The sequence below is a fragment of the Populus alba genome, chromosome 4, assembly GCF_005239225.2.
Source record: "Populus alba chromosome 4, ASM523922v2, whole genome shotgun sequence".
Classification (NCBI taxonomy): Eukaryota; Viridiplantae; Streptophyta; class Magnoliopsida; order Malpighiales; family Salicaceae; genus Populus; species Populus alba.
Window position 1 is genome coordinate 7,791,988 of NC_133287.1, and position 24,963 is coordinate 7,816,950.

The following is a 24,963-nucleotide window of genomic DNA, read 5'->3' on the forward strand; positions in this document are numbered from 1 at the left end:
AGCCTTCACTTTATGCAGATAAATGGTGTCTAAATTACCACCCTGGCGAAGATCTTGAAATGAATCATCAAGTTGCACAATGCAAGAATTGAACGAAGAAGTAAGAGCTTGCTATAGAATATGCCGAACATAGTGCGAAGTTTCACAATCGACAACAAGATGCAGCATATCCGTTGAAAGAAAAGAAAGGAACGTACTCAGAATAAGTTGATCTTGTTATTTCCAATGAAAAAAAAAAGGATTAATCTGAAGAGAGGAGCCATTAGTAATAGCCATGTGAGAAGGGGGACATAACAAAGAGCCATCAATAAATTTAAAAACACTTTATCCAAAAAGATATGGCTTCATCTGCATTTGCCAATAAAAATAATTGGTGTTTGTGAGCTTCAAGGAGATAACTTGGTAAGTGTTGGAGAGAGGAACAATCGCGATAATGAAAGAATCTATAGTAGGGGAAGTAATGACGATAACATGGGGAGAAGAGTTACCGATCAAAGCAAAGGAGGAGAGTGACATCTGCATTGGTGGTTGAGAAGTAGCATTGAGTTTGCAACAACTGCAGTAGCTTGAATGAAGTCCATTGGAGAGAAAGAAGAAAGAGTTTTAATTTGCTTGTCTCTTATACTAAATTAAGAATAATAGGAGGCTTAACCAATTAGTTAGCTAAATTTTCCTATTTCTATATTTAATATAATATACAATAAGTAATGTAGAGATTACAACATAAGATTAGTTAAGTAGAATTACTATAATATATACCTTATAACTACACTTAACTTCTTCTTGCCACCATCCGTTTCAAGGGAAAGCTAGTGCATTTCTTTAATACATTTTCCAATCTCAAAACCACACTCCAATGACAAATAATAACATTGGCTCTCGAGAATGGCTGCTCACCCATGGGTGGTACTGTCCAGTATTGTGTCCACGATATTAAAAAAAAAAAAAAAAAAAGCAAGGAAATTATTGAAGGGAGTATCCACTCACCTATATTACAGTTTAACACAGGAACACCAAGTTTTCAAGTTTGGACAGAAACAAATTAACTTTGACAATGTCATCAACAATGTATCAGAGCTTTCACAATATCAACCTAAAATTACTATTATTGAGACATTTATTGTTTTTAAAAAAGAAAGTGAATTTCCATTTGTTAATTAAAAATTCAAATTTCCAATGTGCAATTTGTGATACTAAAACGTTAGTACAAACACACCAAAAAAAAAGAAGAGAAACAGTGAGGCAAGAAACTCTAACGATAGGTTTGGATTGATATAAGATAAAGTAACAAGAAAGGTTTGCTGCTTTTCTACTTCCCTGTACTCTGGAAATCCTCTTTTGCTGGATGTGCTCCTTTTCCTCTCGTTATTTTCTTTTATTTATCTCCTCTTTATTTGCTGTTGCTTTCTATATGCAGATTATTCTGCTATGTACACCATTTTCAACTTCCTTGATGGTTATGTAATAATATGGCCTCTTGACACACACACACACACACACACACACTCACATCTTTTATAACTTCACTAAATAGCAAACAAAGACAGATTGTTAAATCACAACATTGTTATATCTCACTTTTCCTGTTTGTTCAGTTTTTGTTTCAAATTAATGGGCTGAAAGATAAGTTGGTGTAGCTGAGGTTCTAATGCATATGTTAGAGAGTAATGCATCCAATGAAACAATAGCTTTTGTTTTAAGAATATAGCTATAGAAAACAGGTAATTTCCTAGTATCTTTGGCAACAACCGTTAGACTTATTTATTCATTTGGACAAGCTAACATGGAAGAGTTGAAATTTTGACATTTGAACCCTTGTCGGATGTTCCTACCCTTGCAATTTTTAAACCATATTAGAATACTGTATAAGATGTAAGACTTGCAGGTGAGACTTCTCGTGAATTGTAGTTTAGAATGATAGGTTGTGCAATCAGGGGATAATCATTAGTTGGGTTAACAATACAAAGAGCTGCAACTTCATCCCACTGGATTGATCGAAAATATATATTTCTTTTTATTGAATTTAGGCACTTTCTTTGTCTAAGTACATTGAGATCCTAAACTTTGATTCAAACAACATGAAAAAAAAATATATCTTTATTTTAAAAATGTGTAAATTTCAATTAGTAAAAGGCAAAATAAGAAAGAAAAAGAAAACGGTATTGAATGGTCATTTAGGGCGGCAATGGTTTATCAAAATAATGATTATAGCTTTGTAAAATAATAAAGAACGTAAGAAAGACACACATACATATTTTTTTAAACAATAAACTCTTGTGTAGATTAAAATACAATCGATAGTTTTCACTTTGTTTTCCACAATACTGTATAAGGAGAACATAGCATTTCTAACTCATTATTAAATTAGTTATATTATATAGTTTTTTTTTTTCCTTAGTATAACATTATTGAAATCTTACAATATATAGCTTGTCAAAAAATCATTTTAACCCAATAACTTAAATTAAGTTAGGTGAGATCCTAATATATGATTTATATTATTTTTCAACACACCCCCTCAAATAAAAAGCCTTTTGCGCTTGAAACTTACATAGTCTCACAATACATTATGTTTAATTTTTATCAAATAAATAAGGATGATGAGATTCGAATTTGTGACCGCTTGGTCATCAAGATTCTGATACCATGTCAAAAAATCATTTTAATCTAATAGCTTAAGCTGTTAAATAACATCCCAAGATATAATTTATATTATTATCTAAACAAACTCCCTTCAAGTGAAAGTCATTTGGACTTAAAACTTGCATAAGCCCATACTACCTCGTGTTTAAATTTTTATCAAATGAATAAGAATGATGAGATCGAACTCGTGATTGCTTAGTCATCAAAGTTCTGATATCATATCAAAAAACTATCTCAATCTAAAAGCTTAAACTGTTAGGTAAGGTTCCAAGATATAATTTATATTATTCTCTAACACAGCTCTTAGTGTTTTTTTAGTCCATGAAAGGTCATTTAAATGTGTTGTCGAAATAATTTAGCCACTTATATTTGAAATCTTTTGTCATTGTTCTTGAAGAAAACAGTTATAACCCCCCCCCCAGCTACACGTTATCTAATTAATTACTCCTATAGCTAATTAAACAAGGGAATTTCCTTTAAGCAAATTGATTTGATAAGAAATCTTCAATTTACTCCATTCTATTACATAGTATGGATCGAACTTCCCAATAATGTTATCCCAAATTATTAATCTACTCAATTTATTATTCAAGATGTTAAGGAAGATGATCACATTAAGACAATATCAGACGTAATTTGCTTGTGATTATTTTATTAAGTTGACCGTATGAAAGCAACTTTTAGGCATGGGTGTATATGGAGTACTCTCAGAATATGTTCCATGGACGCAAACAAAATGAGGCATGGATGGTGACAACTTCTTTAATTAAGATGATCTCATCGGAAGCTAAAAGAGGTGACAATGTCTTGATGAAAAGTTCAAATACTTGATCAAATTTATAATTTAATATTCAGGGGGTTATCTGGTGAATATCGACGACTAAGACAAATCATGCAGCAGCCGTGGCATATTTACACGAGAGGAAGCCAAACTGGTCCGAGCACAGTGGAATTTTGACCTCTGCAACCGGCTCATTCGACTAGCTAGGTAGCCTTTCCGCTTCCATGGATTTTTTTGTCAGTTGCCTGCAAACGAATCTCTCCTTTTTATGCTACAGTAACCAGCTTCTGGCATCTGGAAACTTGATTTCAGATTTTAAGTTTCTGCTTGAAGACCATGTTGCCCAATAGTGCTTACCTAGCTAGGCAGCCTAACCCATAATAACCAATTATAATTAAATATATTAATCAAGGGCGAGTCTCATATTAGTCCCCTGGTCCATAATGGCCTTTCACGTTAGATTTATAACATAGCAACGATGAATAAATGTCAATTACTACATCATAAATTTCTTCAAGCAGACTTTGAAATTGTCCAAATGTACACTATTGTTTCTTTATTGACAATTACAACTGGTTAGGAATCTATGCTTTTATTACTATTCTTCAAAGGTTAAATAAATGACTAGACAGGATGAGAAAGAAGAGCAATATGTATAGTATATATATTTCACAAAAAAAAAAAAAAAAACATGAATGAAACACTTAAAAACTTCCATATTAACGTACAAAACAAGAGTATAATCAAAACTATGAGATTAAAAAAACTAAACCCATGCAACTTAATCCACTTTTCTATGAACTCTTTGTTTTAGCTAAATAATCCGCTACTTGATTCCTCTCTCTAATAATGTGTAAAGTTCATAGAAAAAAATAATATTATTTGAATCAAACTCCACAATCCAACCTTTACAAGATGCATAAGAACTATCAATACTTAATTAAAGAGTTTTTTGAATTGATAAAACCTTAATCACGTTAGATTTCTTTATACCTATATATAGAACAAGAGAAGACACAAAAAATTTCCTTCATGATCTCTTAAAAATCCATCAACGCTGCCCGAAGGTGGTTTCCATGCTGAATTCTTCAAAGGTTATTCATTCTAGTTCTATCTTAAGCCCCCAGTTTATGTATGTGAACAGGAGTCGTTAATTCCTTATAATTACCGGTTGCCATTCATCCCATAACTCAGTTTCTAATTACTTATTCAACCAAATGAGTGCACGGAAGAAACCTTATTGGTCCTTGGAAGACCCTCAATTTGGAGATAATATAACTTGTTCAAAATCCCAAGAACAGTAGTTGCATTAATTTAATTTGTTCCAGCTGAAAACCTACCATTCTCATGTTATTGCCATCCTTCAATTCCCTTGGACCCAATTTTATGTGGTCCAACTAGGAGTACCGTGTCAGCTAAGAACTCTGTAGTGATAAGAATACAAAATTTCTATCAATTAAGAACTTATTTCCCATCCAAGAAACTTCAAGCAGGTCCCTTTTGGGTGAGTAAAACCCTGGGAATTTATTCAATATCATCTCGACTCAAAAACAGGCTATTAGGTTTATTATATATATATATATATATATATATATATATATATATATATATATATATATATAAACGTAATAGCCTGTTATATATATATAACTGAAGTATTGCATTAAAACGCCAAAAGATAAGGTTTTAAAATATTATCTATATTATTTTCTAAAATATTTTTTAAAATTAAAAATTATTTAAATTTAAAATTTATATAGATTTACACTACTATGTACTATTAATTCATCGAACTCACAAGCTTTTGGTTAGCAAAGGTTTAAACTGTATAAAAAATTATCTTAGCAAAAAAATTTAAGTCATTAAATAAAATTTCAATATATAATTTATATTATTTTTTAATATTTAAAAATTTAGAATTCATGAAGGAAAGAAGTCTATAAATACCTCCACATCCCCTTTGGAGACTGCAAGTTTCAACACTAACTAGATTTCAGCTCTAGCTAATTGACCTCCCAAACTCTTAGAAAGATTAAGCTAAATTACTTCTCTAATAACTCTTCCATTTCTAGGTCTCTTGATTTTCTTATTATATTTTCAGCATTTCTTTCTCAATATTTATGCTCATATGGAAAATCCAAGATCACTCATTCAACCTCCAACTTATGGAAGCCAAATCACTATTCTTAGCATTGATGGAGGTGGAATAAGAGGCATTATTCCAGGAACCATCCTTTCCTTTTTGGAGTCCGAGCTTCAGGTACGTAGATCATAAGAAACCGGGCTCATGATCACATGCATGTATAAATCATACAACAGAATAAGAAATTAAGTTTACTGCATGAACTAAATTAAATACTTACTAGTTTTGGCGTATCGATGTGTGTATATAAATATCACTAAGCAGTTGTTTTGCTATTTTTAGAAGCTGGATGGCGCAGATGCAAGACTTGCAGACTACTTTGATGTGATTTCAGGGACAAGCACTGGTGGACTCGTGACTGCTATGCTAGCTGCTCCAAACAAGCAAAACCGCCCTTTGTTTGCTGCCAAAGACATTAATGACTTCTACCTTGAGAACAGCCCTAAAATCTTTCCTCAAGACCGGTAATAATCCCGGCAATGAATCGTTGCATTAAACTTGTTTTTCTCCTTCAAACTGTCAAGATACAACTTAAGAGCTCTTCGGCAATATATCTCCATTTGATTCAAATTGTCAATTACTAATTTAAGTTTTCTTTGGCAATAGATCTCCATTTGCCTCAGCTGAAAATCTGATCAAGACTTTGAAAGGACCAAAATATAATGGGAAATTCTTACATAGCATTGTTAAGGAAAAGTTGGGAGACACACGGTTGCACCAGACCTTGACAAATATTGTGATCCCCACTTTTGATATCAAGAACCTCCAGCCAACAATCTTCTCTAGCTATCGGGTGAGCAGACACACATCTCTAAAAATTTTCTTTCGACGTTTTGAAATATTTTCCTTACACTGTCTTTATGAATGGATCAGGTGAAGAACAACCCATCCACGGATGCCCTTTTATCTGATATATGCATTGGAACTTCAGCTGCCCCAACTTATCTCCCTGCTCATTATTTCCAAACCAAAGATCCATCGGGCAATGTTAGAGAATTCAATCTTATTGATGGTGGTGTGGCTGCAAATAATCCAGTATGTTCATCAATAATTTTGTCTACATTCAGCCTCTTGAACTTGTGTAACTGCAGAATCTTCATTATCATTTGTTTATTTTTTGGATTTTGATCAGACTTTAGTTGCCATAAGTGAAGTTTCAAAAGAAATCAATCGGGATAATCCTGACTTCTTCCCCATTAAACCAATGGAATATGACCGATTTGTAGTCCTGTCTTTGGGAACTGGCACAGCAAAATCAGAAGGAAAGTATGATGCAGACGAAGCAGCTAAGTGGGGTATCTTGGGATGGTTGACTAGTGGCCATTCTACTCCATTAGTGGATATTTTTACTGAAGCTAGTGGGGACATGGTTGACTTTCACCTTCACACTGTTTTTCAAGCCCTTAAATCGGAAGAAAATTATCTTCGAATTCAGGTGCATCTCATGCCCATCTTGGTTTTCTAAACAACATAATTACATTAACAGTTTGTTTGGGAAAGTGGTGAATGGAGGGAGGGCAGGGGATTTAATAACATAAATATATATTATTTTCACTCCTAAATTGAGAGGTGATAAATGGGGAAGGAAATAACATGATTTATTTGTTTTTATATTAACCTAATATAAATGGTTTTAAAAGAACTAAACTTCATTTTTTAATAAATAAACCTTTCCAATCTTATTTGTCACCATTTAACCTATTATCAATATTTAATATATATCATCTTCCAATCACTTTTATATCCAAAAATAAATATGTATTTTTTTACAATCGTTTCCTTTATTCCCTCCTTTTTTTATAAAAAAAAGTAACCAAACTGATTTTTTTTCTTAAAAAAATGAAATTGAACTGGAACCAATTCAAATCAACTAGTTTTGATTCAGTTTGATTCAATTATTTTAGAATAAAAATCGGTTCAAAGCAGTATGGTTCAATTTCTGCATTTCGGTTTGGTTTTTATCAAAAACAATTACCAAACAAGTTTTTTTCTTTTAAAAAAACAAAAATGAATTAGAACTAGTTCAAACCATCCAGTTTCAGTTTAATTTGTTTATGTTATTTTAGAACAAAAACCGGTTTAAACTAGTTTGACTCGGTTTTTTAGTTTGGCTAAGTTTTTCTTTGATCTGGCTTGGTTTTTTTCTAATTTGGCTCAGTTTTTTTTTGTTTTTGGTTTGGTTTGGTTCGGTTTTAGATTTATAAAACCGAAAACCGAACCGGTCAGTTTTTTTAAAAATTTATATCGGTTTTTTTTCATGGTTCAGTATTTTCAGTTATTTATTTTTGTTCTCTCAGTTTAATTGGTTTTTCAGTTTTTTTGCTCACCCTTCTCACCTTCCCCTCCTCTCCTTCCACAAAATTTTCCCAAATAACCATAAAAAATATATTATCTAACATTAATATATACAGGATAATTCATTGACTGGAACACTCTCATCTGTGGATATTGCCACCAAAGAGAATTTGCAGAATCTTGTGAAAGTGGGTGAAGAATTGTTGAAGAAATTAGTATCAAGAGTTAATTTAGGCACTGGACTCTTCGAACCAATTAATAAGATGACAAATGAAGAGGCTCTCATAAAGTAAATACATCTCCTGATCTTGTTTATATATATATTAATAGTTAAAAGCATCTCTAATTTTCATCTTCCTATTATTAATTTGTTTATTTACTTCGATATTTTGGATTTTGTTGGATTTGTGTAGGTTTGCTAAATTACTCTCAAGGGAGAAGCATCTTCGTGAGGCCAGATCACCACGTGGAAATTAAATCTACCACTTTAAAATAATTTGGCAATTTGGTTCTTTGTTTCTAGAAAATTAGTTAGATGCTAATAAATTTGGAAATAATAAATGTACTTAATTGTTTAGATTGTAATAAGCTTTTCTTCGAATAAAGATGCCATGCACATGATATCGCATATGATTTTATTTTATTTGAATGAATTTTAATCTATAAAACTAGTATAAATATATATTTTTTTAGTTTGTATTTTAACGTATTATTTGAAAAAAAATATTCAATTATAAAGATTTAAATTAGAGTTTTTATATAGTGATTATATTAAACATATTATATTGAACATAAATAATTCTTTACCTGATAAGATATTTATCAATAAAATTCCTTATTTCCTCTCATAACTAGGTGGAAAATTCAATTTTGCATGATATGTATTTTGGCCCTTGGCATTAAAATTTGAAACTACAATGAAAAATAAATCCAACTTGATCTTAATCATCGAGTGGGCAATGAAATCCACATGCCATGCATCCCCAAAACTTGAAAGCTTTATTACTGGACAATTACAAGATATCGATCATGCTCCTTAATTTTTGGAAAACTTTTATTACATTTGGTCAAGAATAACTTCGTCTATATTTTCTTAAGTAGTGTTTTAAGATTGTAAGGCTTCACTGTATCGGCTCTTCCACTCCACATTAGCTTTGCATATTGGTAGTTGGCCTTTTCTGTTGGATGAACCCCATCGAAAAACAAGTAGTCGTTGACATTATTACATACTGTTTTAGGGCAGCAACCAGTAAGGTTTCCTTTGTATTGACCCGTACCACAACATGCCACCTTACCCTCCTTGAAACCTTCACAGAATTTAAATTACGTTTTAGAAATTGGAATAGACATCGGATTATAACTATCTTTTCGAATAACAAGTAGATAGGCGTACCGTATTTGGAGGGGTTGTCAATTCTTTCCTTTGAAGCAGCATAGAGATCAAAATTGGAATATTTAAATCCTTCTAGCTTTCTCTGAAGGTTTTTTAGGGCTTTAGCTAGTGCTTTATTATGGAGTTCTGCAAGCACCGTAACTTCATCCATGCATCCTGATCCGTTGTTTTTGGCATTATTAAGTGCTCTAAGGAACGGAGAACAACCCACATCACCTATATTCGAAAATCCAAATTTCCTTCCTCCCATGTTATGAATTTCCTGATACACCAAAGTACAATCGTTACATATAGTCAAATTTGAAAGAAATCAAATTTGAACCGGTTTACAGACAATTGACCACCCACTTCACTGGTCAATTTGTTTCCAACCGATTTACCGGTTCAATTAATTTCTAGAAATCAAGTTACTTTCAACATAGAAGAGGTGCCTGCGTTGTGTTACCATGACATGTTAATTACCTGGATCGCATCTGTCAGGTTGCCAATAACCATCTTTACATACTCTTCTCTTGCGTAGGACGGGAGCTCGGTCTTCTTGTGGGTGGCAAATGTTATGTAATCACTGCTTCCTATGCTAAACATATAAAGAGCTCTAGACAACAACGTCTTCGTTTTTGCTTCACCAAGTTTGACGTCCAAGTGCTTCTTCGTGAACTTGAAAAAACTTAGCTGAGTTTTAAGGCCTATGGTCTTCAGAAGGGAAATAAAAACAATCTTGTTAAGAAGAAATTCAAATTAAAAATATCATGCAAGCTCATGACTAATAATAGTAGAGACAAGCCTAAGCCGTCCCAGAAAGAAAAGAAAAGCATAGACAAAAAAATCACATACCTTTCCTACGTTAGTTTCAGTCAGAGCACCAGCTCCGGCTGATGCAAAGTTCAATCCATTTGTGAACTCATTGTTATCAGGACTTAGATATGGTGGAATTAATGGTAACTTGGCAAACCCGGCTACAAACAAATTTGGAAGAATCATATTCTAGTAATTCATTTCATAAAATAATAATCAAAACAAAGGAAAATGTTGCTAAGGATTTTATTTCTTTTTACCGATAAAATCTGGGACTAATCGACCGTTAGAAGCCCTTCCTGTTGCGTTCTTAAAGAAGGTTTCCCCGTACGGCAAAAAGTTCGCTTTGATTGCAGTTTCCATGTAGTTGTTATTTCCAACATCATTCCATGAACCACCAAAAATAAATAATGCATTATGAGAGTGACCACGACAGCTTGCTGCAACAAGAAGGCTTGCAAATAACACCAAAAAGAAAGAAAAATTATTGAAACTCAGGTCTGCCATATTTCACTTAGAATAAAAGGTGGTGGTTGTTTGACAATACTATTCTGCTTTCTTCTGAATTTATAAAAATATGTGGTGCATTTCTTGTTACATTTTCCTTTGAATTCTCCTAATTTCCAGGAAAAAGAAGAGGAAAAGAGCTAATTACAAGTTGGGACACACTGGCAAAAGGATATTAGACCGATGGGATTGCTTTGGGTGGCAACAAGGAGCTGTTCATATTTTGGAAAACAAATCCAAGTGTTTTGGGTTGTAATCATTTATATAATTTTTGTGTTTACTGCTGGGATAGGTGGATTTACAAGTGTTTTTTTAATTATATATTATATATAAACCCTTTAAAAAGTTATTATGTTTGAAGTGGTTACTTACAGTTATTCCTTCCTTTTCCCCTTGCGTATCATAGGCAAGATTAGAAAAAAGAAGAAAGAAAAAGAGTGATGCTAATTCCTTACCTTGCACATAAAGACTATATATATATATATATATATATATATTTCACTACCAAAATTTTACATTTTATTCGATGAGATATTCCATTGGTAGTTAGACAATGATTTTGTTAGCATAATTTTTTACCACCAGGCTCACAAATGAGTACTATTGGTCAAAATAACTTTCCTTGATGATTTACAGACTAAAAAAACGCACCAAACAATAAAATCTTACCTGTTTTATAATGTTGGTATTTTCATCGGTGAATATGACATTTCATAGAGAAAAAAAAAAGGATCATTTGTAATTCCATCAGTGAAATTTTTAATTTTACCAACAGTTTAATTCTGTTGGTGATTAAATGGTGGCATTGACATTTCCAGTCATTCTTTTTAACTTTCTGAAATATACCAACGGACTTAATTCATCAGTTAGACTATCATTAGTAAATGGATCTCACTCTAAAGGGAACCCCCCTCGACATGGTGGCATCGTGTTCAAGGAGCCCAGGTCAAGAGTGGCTGCATATGACTCAGGTGCTTGTTCATGGTTGGCACCTAACAACTAATGGCCATCAGAAGAGCTGCTAGAAGAACTAGCAATGATCTTGTTCGTATGACATACTATACAAACCCCATTGCTATATGTATTTCAACCATAAACATATTTTTTTAGTATGAAAAACATGTCTATTTATGAAATACTCATTGTTGTTACCCATTTTGGGGTTCCCCAACAAAAAATTAAAAAGATAATCGGAAGGAATAAAAAAAAATAACATGAGTGAGAAAAGGATGCTGGAATGCCTATAAAATGGCTAAAAATTGGTTGAGGAGGTTCAAAAATACAAGAATTGAAATTTGACGTTATATTTTTATTTTTTTTTTACTAATGAGAGCCCTATTGACAAAGAAAATTTAAGTTGAGAAAGAAAAGTCCAAAATAAGATGTTTATGGACTTAATTAAATTTTATCCAAGGTTTAATTGAATTTATGGAGGGTTTGATTGCAAAAAAATTAATTTTTAAAGTCAATTTAGGCTTTTATTGGAAGTAATTAAAGTTATGAGGTCCAATTATAAATTTGAAGAGTTAATTTAGTCAAATCAGAGATTTAATTATATAAGTATTGAAGTTTGATGCCAATTAGAAACTTAATTGAAACAATTTGAAACTAAGAATCAAACCGAAAAAAACGCTAGAATCAAGAGATCCAATTATAATTTATCCGGGAGTTTGATTATAAGGTTGTAAAAACATCCAAGGACTGAATCACGAATATCATTTAAAATTGCAAAAACGGTGCCTCTTCATCAGCAACGGTTCCATGCAGCTGGCTGTTCACTGCCTTCACCAGTAACGATTCCATGCAGCTGGCTGTGAGACATTACAGCAGGAACAGCGCCAATTCGTTTTAATTATGGAGCATATGTCACGGCTGTCATCCTTCTGCAAAAGTTATCAAGCTGGCTGTTACCAGCACAAGGCCTTTGGCCTATAAAAGCAGTAGAAAAAGAGTGGAAGAGGAGAGAGAATGACAGAAGGAAAAACAGAGATGAGCCGGGAAGAGAGAAGATCGGATTAGGGAGGCAGAGCGAGCAGGACAGGAGAGAAAGTGGGGAAGCAGCACGAGAGGGAGACAGAAACAAGCAGAAGGAAATAATGTAAACAGAGGAAATCATTGAGATCAGAACCAGCGTTGCCATCGTCTTCGTCATTTCAGAAAATCAGAAACGAAGAAGAAGAAGAGTGCAGGAATGAAAACAGTAGCAGAAGGAAAGAAAAAAAACGTTGCTCGATCACAGCACTGATCACCCTCAACTTCGTCTTCATCTTCAGGCAGCAGCTCCAGGGGACGTTTGAGAGAACCAGAGAGGGAGAGAAAGAATATAACAGGGAACAAGAGGAAGAGCAGAGCAGAGGAAAAAAAAAAAAAGCAGAAGGGAAACACAGAGAAATAAAGAAGAACCGCTGGCTAGTCAGCACCATGGCCCGTCTTCCTTTTCAATTTAATCTAATTATGGAATCCGCTGGGGGGAGGGGGGGCTGTGTTGAAAAAACTTCGGTCATTTTATCAATAATGTAATCATTGATAGATTTACAAATAGAAAAAGCGCATCAGATAAAAAAATATCTACCCACTTTATTCCGCCGGTATCTCCATCAATGAATATAAACATTTCACCGACAAAAAAGATCGTTTGTAATTTCAGCAGTGAATTTTTTCAGATTACTAACAATTTAATTCCGTCGGTGATTAAACAGTGGCAATGATACTTTCAGTAATTCTTTTCCAACTCTTTGTAATATATTGACAGACTTAATCTGCCAGTAAGACTATCAATAATTTTACTAAAATATTTGTTAAAATCTAATAAACTAACAAGAAAATAATGAAAAGAAAATAAATTAAAATAAAATAAAAACCAATTTTTATTGCAAATTTATCAATTCATATACAATTCATCTAAAATAGAGGGGCTAAAGAAGGAGATGAGTCTTTGCCGGGATCATAGGGCCAATAAGAGGTGTCGAACCCTCGTGGCGTCGCGGCGACCCTTGATTGATTTCAGGTTTTTTTTATTTGTGGATAAAGGAGTCGCCACCTAGTATTTTGGTCACTAGAAACCCTAACTAATCTTTCAGAAATTATAAGGCAAGAGACTGGTTGTGTAAAGACAATGTATTAGCACCTCTAGTATGTCCTACCTGAACATGCTGAAGGATTACTAATTGCAAAAGGGTTTCCTTGTGTTTCGGTTTCTTCTTTGGACAACACTTCATTTAGGAGCCAAACTACCCCATACAAGATCTTTTAAAAAAAAAAAAAGGAAAAACACCTGACCATAAAAGTGAATACTTGCAGGTCTTACCGGACTGCAGAAGCTGAAATATAACCCAAACGAACATTGCTGTCAAGTTTAGCAGCAAAGCTCCCTCTCCATATGTATTGCAGGTCTCACTGGTTTTTTACTGTACAAAGCTAAAAATACAACCCGAACGTTTTTGTCAAGGTTTAGCAGCGAAGCTCCCTCTCCATCTTGTTTTTTTCTCTCCTATTTCCTGTCCTCTTTCCCTTTTTTTTTTTTTTTCCTCCTCTTCCTTCCTTTAGGTCAGCAGACGCATCATATAAATAGTCTATACACAGCTCTTATTAGGAAAGATTCAATGCATTAATCTAGGATGCAAATCCTAACTGATTTGCAGCCAAATAATACAAATGAGGAAACTACAATATTCTCATTGATTATGTGATGATTCTATGGATTTTTTCCAACATTAACACATCATCCCAGCCATCTATGTTAGGGATAAAATCCTAGCCATTAGATGATGGTGAGTGTCATGGGGTAATTTTTCACTCCGCAAATAAACCCGTACAATAGCCTAGTCCTTCACTAGACTCGGTCTTTCCTCGTCAATCCCACTCGTGTTTGCCTAGTAACTAAGTGTATCCTTTACCCAAGAGGTTTCCCCACTTTCCCAAGTTAAAAGACAGGCGGAATACACAAATAGATTGCATGCCATAAAGCAAAGCACACCGAGAATATAAGAAGAACTCTCAACCTTTATTTATCTCATCAACAAAGGATTACATAATGAGTATGTGTGCTATGCACAAAAATCACATGTTAGACAGCCAAGCTTACACGTTATTTCCTACCTTACAAACAAGAGCTACAACAACTATATATTTATACACAAATATGCGAGCTACAAGGCACACCTATGATCCCTATTTTTCAGAACATAGGGGAGCACTTTCTCCCCCATGATCTCCATGATCTTATAGTGGCCTATTTTCCAGCAAGTAGTGAACAATTACTGCCTATGATCCTATGATCCAGTAGCTTGTAAAGCAATCCCCTGATCAGCCCCCACATTCTGCCCCATGATCCCATGATCTAGGAAGTTTATAACTGCCAGTAATCAACGTTCTGCATGCCCACTTGGCAGCCCTAACTGTCAGTTCTTACTACGTCAGTTGTTGAGTCACTCGAATGCCTTGGACAATCATTCGTCCAAATTTTAGATTGTGAAAAGTCAAACCCATAACTTGCACAAGCTTTTCCGCACTACTGAATTTTCATCTGCATGCAGGCTGCAAATTCCATTATTAAGCCTTTTACATTATATATATAATGTAATATTCCCTTGGTTTACCAACGGAGTATTCCATTAGTAATTAAACAATGATTCCATCGGCATCATTTTTTATAATTTTATGCCCTTATCTCATGAAATTTGAAATGGTTTTCTTTGACAACATCCAAAATATAAGTTCTTTTGGCGACTATCGAAGATTCATCAAGGGCTACAGGGCATTGCATGCCCCGCTGACTGAGGACTTTTGAAGAAAGTGTATTCAATTGGGATTCCATGATTAGATTAAATTGAAAGTTCAATTAAAAAAAAAACTGTATATTATAATGAAATCCTCCGCATCACAATAACAGCCTCGAAACAAGAAAATTGTAGACAAAATTATATGGATTATGTAATTAGGTATAAATGATTACAACCCAAAACACTTGGATTTGTTTTCCAAAATATGAACAGCTCCTTGCCACCCAAAGCAATCCCATCGGTCTATCCTTTCGCCAGTGTGTCCCAACTTGTAATTAGCTCTTTTCCTCTTCTTTTTACTAGAAATTAGGAGAATTCAAAGGGAAATGTAACAAGAAATGTACCACATACTTCTATAAATTCAGAAGAAAATAGAATAGTATTGTCAAACAACCACCACCTTTTATTCTAAGTGAAATATGGCAGACCTGAGATTCACTAATTTTTCTTTCTTTTTGGTGTTATTTGCAAGCCTTCTTGTTGCAGCAAGCTGTCGTGGTCACTCTCGTAATGCTTTATTTATTTTTGGTGGTTCATGGAATGATGTTGGAAATAACAACTACATGGAAACTGCAATCAAAGCGAACTTTTTGCCGTACGGGGAAACCTTCTTTAAGAACGCAACAGGAAGGGCTTCTAACGGTCGATTAGTCCCAGATTTTATTGGTAAGAAGAAATAAAATCCTTACCAACATTTTTCTTTGTTTTGATTATTATTTTATGAAATGAATTATTAGAATATGATTCTTCGAAATTTTTTTGTAGCCGGGTTTGCCAAGTTGCCATTAATTCCACCATATCTAAGTCCAGATAACAATGAGTTCACAAATGGATTGAACTATGCATCAGCTGGAGCTGGTGCTCTGACTGAAACTAATGTAGGAATGGTATGTGATCTAGCCTCGTGTGATGTATTTTCTTTTTCTTCGTGGGACGGCTTAGGCTTGTCTACTACTACTACTATTATTATTCATGATATTTTTAATTTGAATTTCTTCTTAACAAGATTGTTTTTATTTCCCTTCTGAAGACCATAGGCCTTAAAACTCAGCTAAGTTTTTTCAAGTTCACGAAGAAGCACTTGGACGTCAAACTTGGTGAAGCAAAAACGAAGACGTTGTTGTCTAGAGCTCTTTATATGTTTAGCATAGGAAGCAGTGATTACATAACATTTGCCACCCACAAGAAGACCGAGCTCCCGTCCTACGCAAGAGAAGAGTATGTAAAGATGGTTATTGGCAACCTGACAGATGCGATCCAGGTAATTAACATGTCATGGTAACACAACGCAGGCACCTCTTCTATGTTGAAAGTAACTTGATTTCTAGAAATTAATTGAACCGGTAAATCGGTTGGAAACAAATTGACCAGTGAAGTGGGTGGTCAATTGTCTGTAAACCGGTTCAAATTTGATTTCTTTCAAATTTGACTATATGTAACGATTGTACTTTGGTGTATCAGGAAATTCATAACATGGGAGGAAGGAAATTTGGATTTTCGAATATAGGTGATGTGGGTTGTTCTCCGTTCCTTAGAGCACTTAATAATGCCAAAAACAACGGATCAGGATGCATGGATGAAGTTACGGTGCTTGCAGAACTCCATAATAAAGCACTAGCTAAAGCCCTAAAAAAACTTCAGAGAAAGCTAGAAGGATTTAAATATTCCAATTTTGATCTCTATGCTGCTTCAAAGGAAAGAATTGACAACCCCTCGAAATACGGTACGCCTATCTACTTGTAATTCGAAAGATAGTTATAATCCGATGTCTATTCCAATTTGTAACATGTAATTGAAATTTTGTGAAGGTTTCAAGGAGGGTAAGGTGGCATGTTGTGGTACGGGTCCATACAAAGGAAACCTTACCGGTTGCTGTCCAAAAACAGTATGTGATGATGTCAACGACTACTTGTTTTTCGATGGGGTTCATCCAACAGAAAAGGCCAACTACCAATATGCAAAGCTAATGTGGAGTGGAAGAGCCGATATAGTGAAGCCTTACAATCTTAAAACACTACTTAAGAAGATATAGACAAGTTATTCTTAACCAAATGTCCAGTAATAAGGAGCATGATCGATATCTTGTAATTGTCCAGTAATAAAGCTTTCAAGTTTTGGGGATGGATGGCTTGTGAATTTCTGTGTCCACTTGATGATTAAGATCAAGTTGGACTTAACCAAGATTGAACTTGTCAATCTCAAATAAACTTAACACAAATAGTTGTATTTTGTACCTCGATCACTCCTTAGCACTTTGATATATAAACCACTTTGCTTTTCAACATAATTTTTGAATTTTTTGAATATGTTAAAAACTTTTGATTTTTATCACATGAAGTAGACCCGTGTTATTTTAGTGTAGTCATCAATGAAGAGTTTGAAGTACCTATTTTGATTTAGTGACAGTTTCCTCGTCAGTTCACAAACATTCGTATGTACTAGCTCTAATAGTCTTTTTGCTCTTCAAGCTCCTCTAGAAGGAAATGAAAGTTCATATACCTTTATAGAGAAAAGGTTTGACAAAACTATTAGAATTACAGTATGTCATTCAGTACAGGAAAGACATAGATAATTTGGTTGCAGATGCCTTATCTAAGTTTAAAGTATAACAAATTAACAGCAAATATGGGAACGGACGAAGAAAAGTCTAGCAGCATTCATGCTATAACAACAATAGTACAAGCATGGTATGAGGAGATCAATAAGTCATAAGAAATTGATCCTAAGTTGAAGACTATTATGGCTGCAAAGTTAATCAGCACTAACAGTTAGCCTGAATTCACCTTGACTTATGGGGTATTAAGGTATAAAAACAAAATTGTAATTAGCAGTAATGGAGAATTAAAGAGAGGGTTAGTTGATGATACTCATGATTCCTGTATTGGTAGGCATGCAAGATTTCAAAACTCATACAAAAGGCTTAAGGCATCTTTTTATTGGCCAACAATGAAGCAAGTACTAGTTAAGCAAGTGGTAAAAGAATGTGATACTTGTAAGAGAGCAAAAATGAAAATAGTAACTTATCCAAGGCTGTTATAACCTCTTCCATTATAGGAAGGTGCATGGAAGGATATTGCAATGAACGCTTCCTAAGTTTGAAGGTATGGATACCATTGAGGTGGCAGTGGACAGATTTACAAAATTTACCTATTTTATTGCTTTAACACATCCATTTTCAGCTCAAGATGTTACACACACATTTCTGAATCATTTTTATAAGTTTTATGGTTTGTCTGCTTCAATTGTAACTAATAAAGACAAGATATTTTCAAGTATTTTTTGGAGGAAACTATTTAGAAGGTTGGGGGTCAAGTTATTCATGAGCTCAACCTATCACCCTCAAACAGATGGGTAATCTGATAGGGTAAACCAAAGCCTGGATAATTACTTAATATATATGACAGTGTATAGTCCCAGGAAGTGGTATTCATGGTTTTCATTGGCACAATGGTGGTACAATGCCAATAGTCATTGAACCATTAAGATGTCATTTTTTCGAGCATTGTATGATTATGTACCACCTAATAGAGTGATTATAATTCATGATGTTTCTCTGGTAGCTATTGTGGATGATATGTTGCAAGTTAAACTTGGAAACCTACAAGTTGGTGGATATGGTAAGGGTTTGGGAGTTTTAAACCCAAGCCCAAAGTTTTATGGGGTAAGAGATTGGCCGAAGTTTCAATACAGAGTTTTAATGGGTTTAAAAATGTTCAATAACTTGTAGAGTAAGAATCAGATAAGATAAAACACAAAAACATGGTTGTTAAACTAATTAGTGAATTATAAAATCCTTGGCGGAGAGGTTAATTCTAGTTGGGTTTTAATTTAAATTGGCTTTGATATTAGCTTTACCAAACTCAAAAGACACTTGTGAACTAGCCAAATTCAGTCTAGACTCGATAGGTTCAACATCCATTACCTAAAAAAAAAAAAAAATGAAGGAATTAGCTACCTTAAAGAAATGGATCACAGAGGAAACCAGGACGATGGCTGAATAACTTTTCTCTTGTATTAACACATATACAAAAGGAAACAATGTACAAAGAGGCGACGAGTTTCTTTGTAGCATATGATTCTTACAATCGAGCAATCCAACAGTAACAACCACAGATTAAGCTCAACATTGGATCTGCATGCCATAGTGCCACTGTGGCCTTGGCCTGCCACAGGTTTTCTTTCCCAGTTGACGAGTGAATGCAGTATTACAATTCACCGGTCACAAAGCAGCCAACTTCCGTGCAAGACAAATTTTATATTTTACAAAATAAAATGAGAACCTCAAAAGCATCACAAAATACAGTGGAGGAAACAGAAAATAGAAATCAGGCAAAACAAAGACTTGAAAACATTAGTTACAGAAACTGCCCCACAATTTGCCACGCAGCATACTTACTGAACAGTGACTGACTTCTTGGTCCTACTCTTGAGTATATTCTTGACCCAGAGAATTTTAATTTTAAGAATAATTGAGTGAAACCCCTTATGCTTGACATGAAAATGGATACAGAAAGTAAAATGTAAGCAATTCAGCCTTCTTTTTACATAAAGCTTTTGTAGGAGGAAGTACAGTGAAGTGCAATTGACAAACCTTTGTTCAGGGCGGAAAGACGACATTATTGAGATTGCATAGGAGAATAATTTTCCTGATCAAGGTTGGACAAGCTACAGATAATAAACATTACAAAATAATTGCAGTAGAAACATTTAAACAATAAAGATAACAGCCAGTTTTTGAAGTGAAAACCAATTCTGGTGGTGGTTAATTCAATGCAAGTCACTTTGGTTTCTCCATTAAGTTTGTCTTATGCATGTGAGCACTGGGTTTAAATGGAGGTACTCCTTCAAAGCAACTCCATTCAAACAAATTGGCCTCAAAAGTGAATTCTAACCAAAGAGAGACCATCATCCATGGCTGAGAAGGAAGGAGGAGTTGCCGCAAAGGGTCATCAGGAAGGGCTTAAAATGGCAATCTCTCTTCTTGAGGAGTTTGGACTTCCCCTGGGACTTCTCCCTCTTGCAGACGTGATAGAAGTTGGTTTTGTTAGGAGTACTGGATACATGTGGATCGTCCAAAAGAAGAAGGTTGAACACAACTTCAAGATAGCCAGCAAGACTATGAGCTATGACACTGATATAAAGGGTTATGTCAGCAAAAAGCAGATAAGGAAACTCAAGGGAGTGAAAGCTAAGGAACTCATGCTATGGCCACCAGTAAATGAGATAACCATTGATGACCCACCAACTGGCAAAATTCACTTCAAGAGTCTTGCTGGCATCACCAAGACATTCCCAGTAGAGGCATTTGCTGCTGGTCAGTAATGCACGTCAAGAGTTTTGTAGTTTCACCAGCTGCCTGCAAGAGTTCCTCAAGCTCTATGTCCTAAATATAGCTTCCTTTTGTTGCATTTTATTTCCTTAATTTTGCAATTCTCTCACCATGGATTGGTGAGCTATGCAAAACAGTATTTCACAAGACAATAAAAGCAAATTATAATTCTGATAAAAAGAGATGCTCATGTTAGTTGTCAAAATTACCTTTAATGCGCTTGACAAATTCTAGTTGCAATTGCAAAATGCTTCTACTGCCTCTGGAACCAGTCTCAAGTTCTTAGCCTGTGCAAAGATTGACATTCAAAATGAATATGATCGGATTGAACCCATCAAAACATCTCATCTGAACTGCAGAAATTTGACGTGTTCCCTCAACAGTGTCAAGTTCTTAATCGAGCAAAGAAAGATTCTGCAATTATGAGGACTCTCTCTCTATCTCAACCGGGAAACAAAAGACAGAACAAAATGGAACTTGAAACACAAAATTAGTTAAAAGAATGTTGTAACTCTAGACCCAAAATGTGCAGAAAGCTAACTACTTGCTAGAAGTCCTCTTTTCAGCTGACCAATACCCAATAAATAGGAAAGCAAAACAATTGAAACAGCAAACAAGAAAATGAACAGAAAAATTGTAAGATTGTGAGCAGTAAGCACTAGAAACAGGCTTCTCATTAGAAAATAAGCATTCCAATTCAGTTAAAGAAATTACGGTAGGCATGAAATGCCATATCAATGCCAGAAATGAGATGGAAAAGGAAATAAATTAAGGATGCCATACTTGATTGCCACTTTTCCTTTTCTCCTAGCACGGCTTAACAAGCAAGCATCAATCATAGATAATTGGAATCCATAGTGCCAGATTGTGATGAAAACATGCACAACACTCCCCCCCATCACAGTTCCCAAGAACACCCTCAATTCCAGAAGGAATGGGCTTGCCCATCAAAGAGCTATCAGTCCTCCATTTCAACCAGCACTCCTCAGGTGGGCTCCACAGTTTGCAAAGCCTAATCTTGTGGATGCTGGGCCATTTTGCAATGCAATCTCAGTTAACAACAGATTGTTGGCGTGTAAGTGAAATCTGCAATACCGCAGTAAACCAAGCACACAACCTGACTAAGATTACAATAAATAGATTACAATTGTGCAGTCCATGTGTCAAATAACACATCATTAACCAGCAGCCATATCAACCATAAGATGGCAAAGAAAAGCATTACCCAAACTATCTGTTGGAAGGAACCTGATGGAAGAGACTCCCATTCAAGAACATTCAAAACTCACACTAGATCCTATTTCTTCATACTCCAGAAGCAAGGCAAGAAACAAACCCAGGAAATGCATCCTTCAAAACCTCACCTCCCCAGCTTAATATATAAGTAAAGGTCTGTGCAATCCATATGTATATACTTCCAGACAGCTATTAATGAGAATTTTTTAAGCAGGCAACATGATAGACAGAAACAACACAAATTAATTAAAGCACTTGAGCCATACTATAGAGCAATTATGAAAGAAGAACCAACCATGCCACTGACACATGCAGACATAGCTTTCAATGATGCAAGGTGCAGCCAAAATATGTCTGGAACAGTCAGAAACCTTCTCCATCGAAAACTAAGCAAACAGACTTCTTTTCTACAAAAACATCTTTCAAATATCATTCTTAATAAGACCCTTTTTTTTCTTTTTACCATAAAACAGTAAGGATACTGAATATTACTGGAAAAAATTGAAGCTGTAAGTTGAAGTCCCAAAATGGTAAGGAATAAGCCAATCAGCAGTCAGAGGAACACACTAACCCCTGAGGGCAATGGTGGTCCTTCATGCCCAGCAAAAAGATCATGACAATTTGCAGAATTACTGTGTTAACATGTAAGGAACTATAAAGAGCAAGAAAATGAAATCATTGATCATGACAAGTGGCAGAATTACTGTGTTAACACGTAAAGAACTACAAAGAGCAAGAAAATGAAATCATTATATTCCATAATTTTGTATTGAACTTGTATAGATTTATAGGGGTTGCAATAAAGATGAAAAACAGACATTGAAGCACTAGTTCTGGCAGAAATATAAAACATATCTGCTCCCCAAAAATATCATGCGACTATTTTCTCCAAAAAAACTCTTCAATATTGCTTCCACAAATGAAAAAATTGTAACCTGACCTTTTTGCTTCCTGTGCTGTAAGCTCTCACGTAGTACCAGAATTGAAAACATGCAAGTCCATCAAGGTGTTGTAATACCCTTTCTCAATTTCCTCCTCTTTCACCTGATGAAGAAGGAGGGTCTCAATGACAAAATCCTCCCAATCAATATCTTTTACCAGTGATTTTCTTTTCCTCTTCCGATCATGTGCACCTTCAACAGTGCAAACTTTACCACTACCTGAATCAGTATTCCATGGATTCATAATCCTATCAATCCGCAGCTTTGCAGCATTTATCTTTGCTCTCCTCTTCTTAATTGTTGTACAACCTTTGACAAAAGATGGAGGCATAACACTAAATCCTATATCTTTCTCCAATAACTGTTTTAGCAAAAGCTTCTTGCTCAACTCTGATTTTCCATTCCACCATTCTGTTGCCTGAATCTCAAGCTCTCTCTCCCTTTTCCTCCCAAGAACCTTTCCACTTTCTTCCATATATCTACCACAACCACCATCCATCAGGAACTTGTCATAAACCATCGACAAGCACTCATGTGAGAGCTGAAGCTTATCCACCTCATCAATGTCAGTCTTATCAAACCCAATAGCATCTTCCAACTCAAAATACCGCAAATCCTCACATTCCAAACTATCCTCCACAACATTCTTACTAAAATACTCACCAACCACTTCTCCCAAATCAAACTCAGTACTCTCCAAACCCTTTTTTTCCCCACCACTCTTCGCCATACATTTCATCTCCAAATATCGAATCACAAATGGTGCATTCTTCACTGCATTCTTCACATTTACATCCTTCCCCCATGGCAAAATCTCTTGCGCTACCTTAGCAATCACCTCCAACAATTCCTTGTATCTCAACCTACAAGTAGACACTGCAATATGAACCTCTCTGGCAACCTCCTCAATCTTAACCCCCTCCACCCCATTCAACTCAGCAACCAAAACCAAAACAGCCACAACAACCGGCAACGGCCTCCTTCCTGTAGTCAAAAACCACTTCACAGCACATTGCACTAAAAAAATACCTTGTTTCCTCATCCTCTCCAACACGTCCCCCTCAACCCTGTCCGAAATCGACAAACTCCTAACCACCCTCTCAAAACTGCCCACTATATCAAAACCTGGTAACTTCATCCCCAAATGCTCAACAACCCTCACGACCATCCTCCCTAATTCATGAATATCACACTCAACAACACTACTCACCTCCTCAATGCTCAAACTTTTATCACCACTCCTCATTACAACATAAACACAAGCACCAACAGAAATACTAAACCATCTACTCTCACTTGAACCAAACTCCCCATCAGTAACTTTACTAATCATATCTCTAATTTCACTAACTTTTGAACCACCAGTTAACCCTAACTTAAAAACAATATCATCTATTAAATTATTTGCCTCATAAATCTTCTTCTCTCTATAATTCAAAACACTACCACAGCCTGAAGAGCCTATACTTATAAACACACCTGTTGGCCCATTAATGTTAAAGGTACGTTCTTGATAGTTGGTGAAATCCTGGACTGTACCACATGAATCACATATCATGTTCTCTGTTGCATCGTCCCTGGTAAGGGTTCTGAGCCCACAAGCTTTGCAGGACATTTTGGGGAACTGGGTTTTCTCTGAGGGTGTTTGGTTGCTGAGAAATTTGATTTTCAATGGAAAAAATTTTGGATTTTGAATCGCGTGGAGAGGGTATGTTGTTGAAGAAAGAAGAGGGAGGAGAAGAAGGAAGCGACAGCGTTTAACTGTTTGTCTTGTTAGGTTTTATTTTACCAGTCTGAGATCTCCGCCGGTCGGCTGGATTAGGTTGTCTGTCTCTTGTCCAAAACGTATGTTTTAGTCCTTGCAGTTTTTGGGTCCATACGAGTGTCTTTGATTTCTAAATTAGTGATCGATTTTACCTAGTTTTAATTAAGTTAAAGCTCAAATTATCATAGTAATTAGTTTGTGTTTTGAAATGCATTTAAAATTATGTTTTTAAAAATTTTTAATTTTTTTTAAATTATTTTTTTTATTTTTTAAATTTTTTGATATTAAAAATAATTTTAAAAAATAAAAAATATATATTATTTTGATGTATTTTTGATTTGATGCATTTTCGAA

At 34.8% G+C, this 24,963-nt stretch overlaps 5 protein-coding genes across 14 annotated transcripts; 3 read left to right on the forward strand and 2 right to left on the reverse strand.

Annotated features, from left to right (window-relative positions):
• The first annotated feature begins 5,413 nt into the window (after window positions 1–5,413).
• On the forward strand, window positions 5,414–8,483 carry LOC118049561 (patatin-like protein 2). Of its 2 annotated transcripts, XM_035059601.2 has the most exons (7): window positions 5,414–5,684; window positions 5,850–6,031; window positions 6,174–6,360; window positions 6,441–6,602; window positions 6,700–7,002; window positions 7,979–8,151; window positions 8,276–8,483. In XM_035059601.2, the coding sequence occupies exons 1-7, from the start codon at window positions 5,553–5,555 to the stop codon at window positions 8,337–8,339; spliced, it is 1,203 nt and encodes a 400-aa protein (XP_034915492.1). In that variant the 5' UTR covers window positions 5,414–5,552; the 3' UTR covers window positions 8,340–8,483. The 2 variants fall into 2 exon arrangements, with proteins under 2 accessions (XP_034915492.1, XP_034915497.1); XM_035059606.2 differs by lacking the exon at window positions 7,979–8,151.
• Window positions 8,484–8,945: 462 nt separating this feature from the next.
• LOC118049419 (GDSL lipase) lies at window positions 8,946–10,557 on the reverse strand. Its single transcript, XM_035059419.1, has 5 exons — window positions 10,311–10,557; window positions 10,090–10,211; window positions 9,718–9,948; window positions 9,256–9,517; window positions 8,946–9,169 (listed from the first exon to the last, which is right to left on the reverse strand). Exons 1-5 carry the CDS (start codon window positions 10,555–10,557, stop codon window positions 8,946–8,948), a joined length of 1,086 nt encoding a protein of 361 aa, XP_034915310.1.
• A 5,200-nt stretch (window positions 10,558–15,757) lies between these two features.
• On the forward strand, window positions 15,758–17,370 carry LOC118049407 (GDSL lipase). The gene is made up of 5 exons (XM_035059409.1): window positions 15,758–16,004; window positions 16,104–16,225; window positions 16,369–16,599; window positions 16,800–17,061; window positions 17,147–17,370. Exons 1-5 carry the CDS (start codon window positions 15,758–15,760, stop codon window positions 17,368–17,370), a joined length of 1,086 nt encoding a protein of 361 aa, XP_034915300.1.
• Window positions 17,371–19,328: 1,958 nt separating this feature from the next.
• On the reverse strand, window positions 19,329–24,712 carry LOC118049534 (plant-specific TFIIB-related protein PTF2). Of its 9 annotated transcripts, none has more exons than XM_073408761.1 (4): window positions 22,844–24,712; window positions 21,451–21,753; window positions 20,877–20,954; window positions 19,329–19,572 (listed from the first exon to the last, which is right to left on the reverse strand). In XM_073408761.1, the coding sequence occupies exon 1, from the start codon at window positions 24,457–24,459 to the stop codon at window positions 22,870–22,872; it is 1,590 nt and encodes a 529-aa protein (XP_073264862.1). In that variant the 5' UTR covers window positions 24,460–24,712; the 3' UTR covers window positions 19,329–19,572; window positions 20,877–20,954; window positions 21,451–21,753; window positions 22,844–22,869. The 9 variants fall into 9 exon arrangements, with proteins under 9 accessions (XP_073264862.1, XP_073264861.1, XP_073264860.1 ...); XM_073408760.1 differs by having other exon boundaries at window positions 19,329–19,984; XM_073408759.1 differs by having other exon boundaries at window positions 19,329–20,469.
• Window positions 20,250–20,660, forward strand: LOC118049399 (uncharacterized). The gene has a single exon (XM_035059398.1). The coding sequence runs from the start codon at window positions 20,250–20,252 to the stop codon at window positions 20,658–20,660; it is 411 nt and encodes a 136-aa protein (XP_034915289.1).
• Window positions 24,713–24,963: the final 251 nt, after the last annotated feature.

Coding starts and splice junctions, on each gene's coding strand:
- LOC118049561 (XM_035059601.2), top strand. CDS start 5,553: ATGGAAAATCCAAGATCACTCATTCAACCTCCAACTTATGGAAGCCAA. Junction 7,003..7,978: donor AAAATTATCTTCGAATTCAG/GTGCATCTCATG, acceptor TAATATATACAG/GATAATTCATTGACTGGAAC. Junction 8,152..8,275: donor AATGAAGAGGCTCTCATAAA/GTAAATACATCT, acceptor GGATTTGTGTAG/GTTTGCTAAATTACTCTCAA.
- LOC118049419 (XM_035059419.1), bottom strand. CDS start 10,557: ATGGCAGACCTGAGTTTCAATAATTTTTCTTTCTTTTTGGTGTTATTT. Junction 10,212..10,310: donor ATTAGTCCCAGATTTTATCG/GTAAAAAGAAAT, acceptor ATTTGTTTGTAG/CCGGGTTTGCCAAGTTACCA. Junction 9,949..10,089: donor CTGAAACTAACGTAGGAAAG/GTATGTGATTTT, acceptor TCCCTTCTGAAG/ACCATAGGCCTTAAAACTCA.
- LOC118049407 (XM_035059409.1), top strand. CDS start 15,758: ATGGCAGACCTGAGATTCACTAATTTTTCTTTCTTTTTGGTGTTATTT. Junction 16,005..16,103: donor ATTAGTCCCAGATTTTATTG/GTAAGAAGAAAT, acceptor ATTTTTTTGTAG/CCGGGTTTGCCAAGTTGCCA. Junction 16,600..16,799: donor ACCTGACAGATGCGATCCAG/GTAATTAACATG, acceptor TTGGTGTATCAG/GAAATTCATAACATGGGAGG.
- LOC118049399 (XM_035059398.1), top strand. CDS start 20,250: ATGGCTGAGAAGGAAGGAGGAGTTGCCGCAAAGGGTCATCAGGAAGGG.
- LOC118049534 (XM_073408761.1), bottom strand. CDS start 24,459: ATGTCCTGCAAAGCTTGTGGGCTCAGAACCCTTACCAGGGACGATGCA.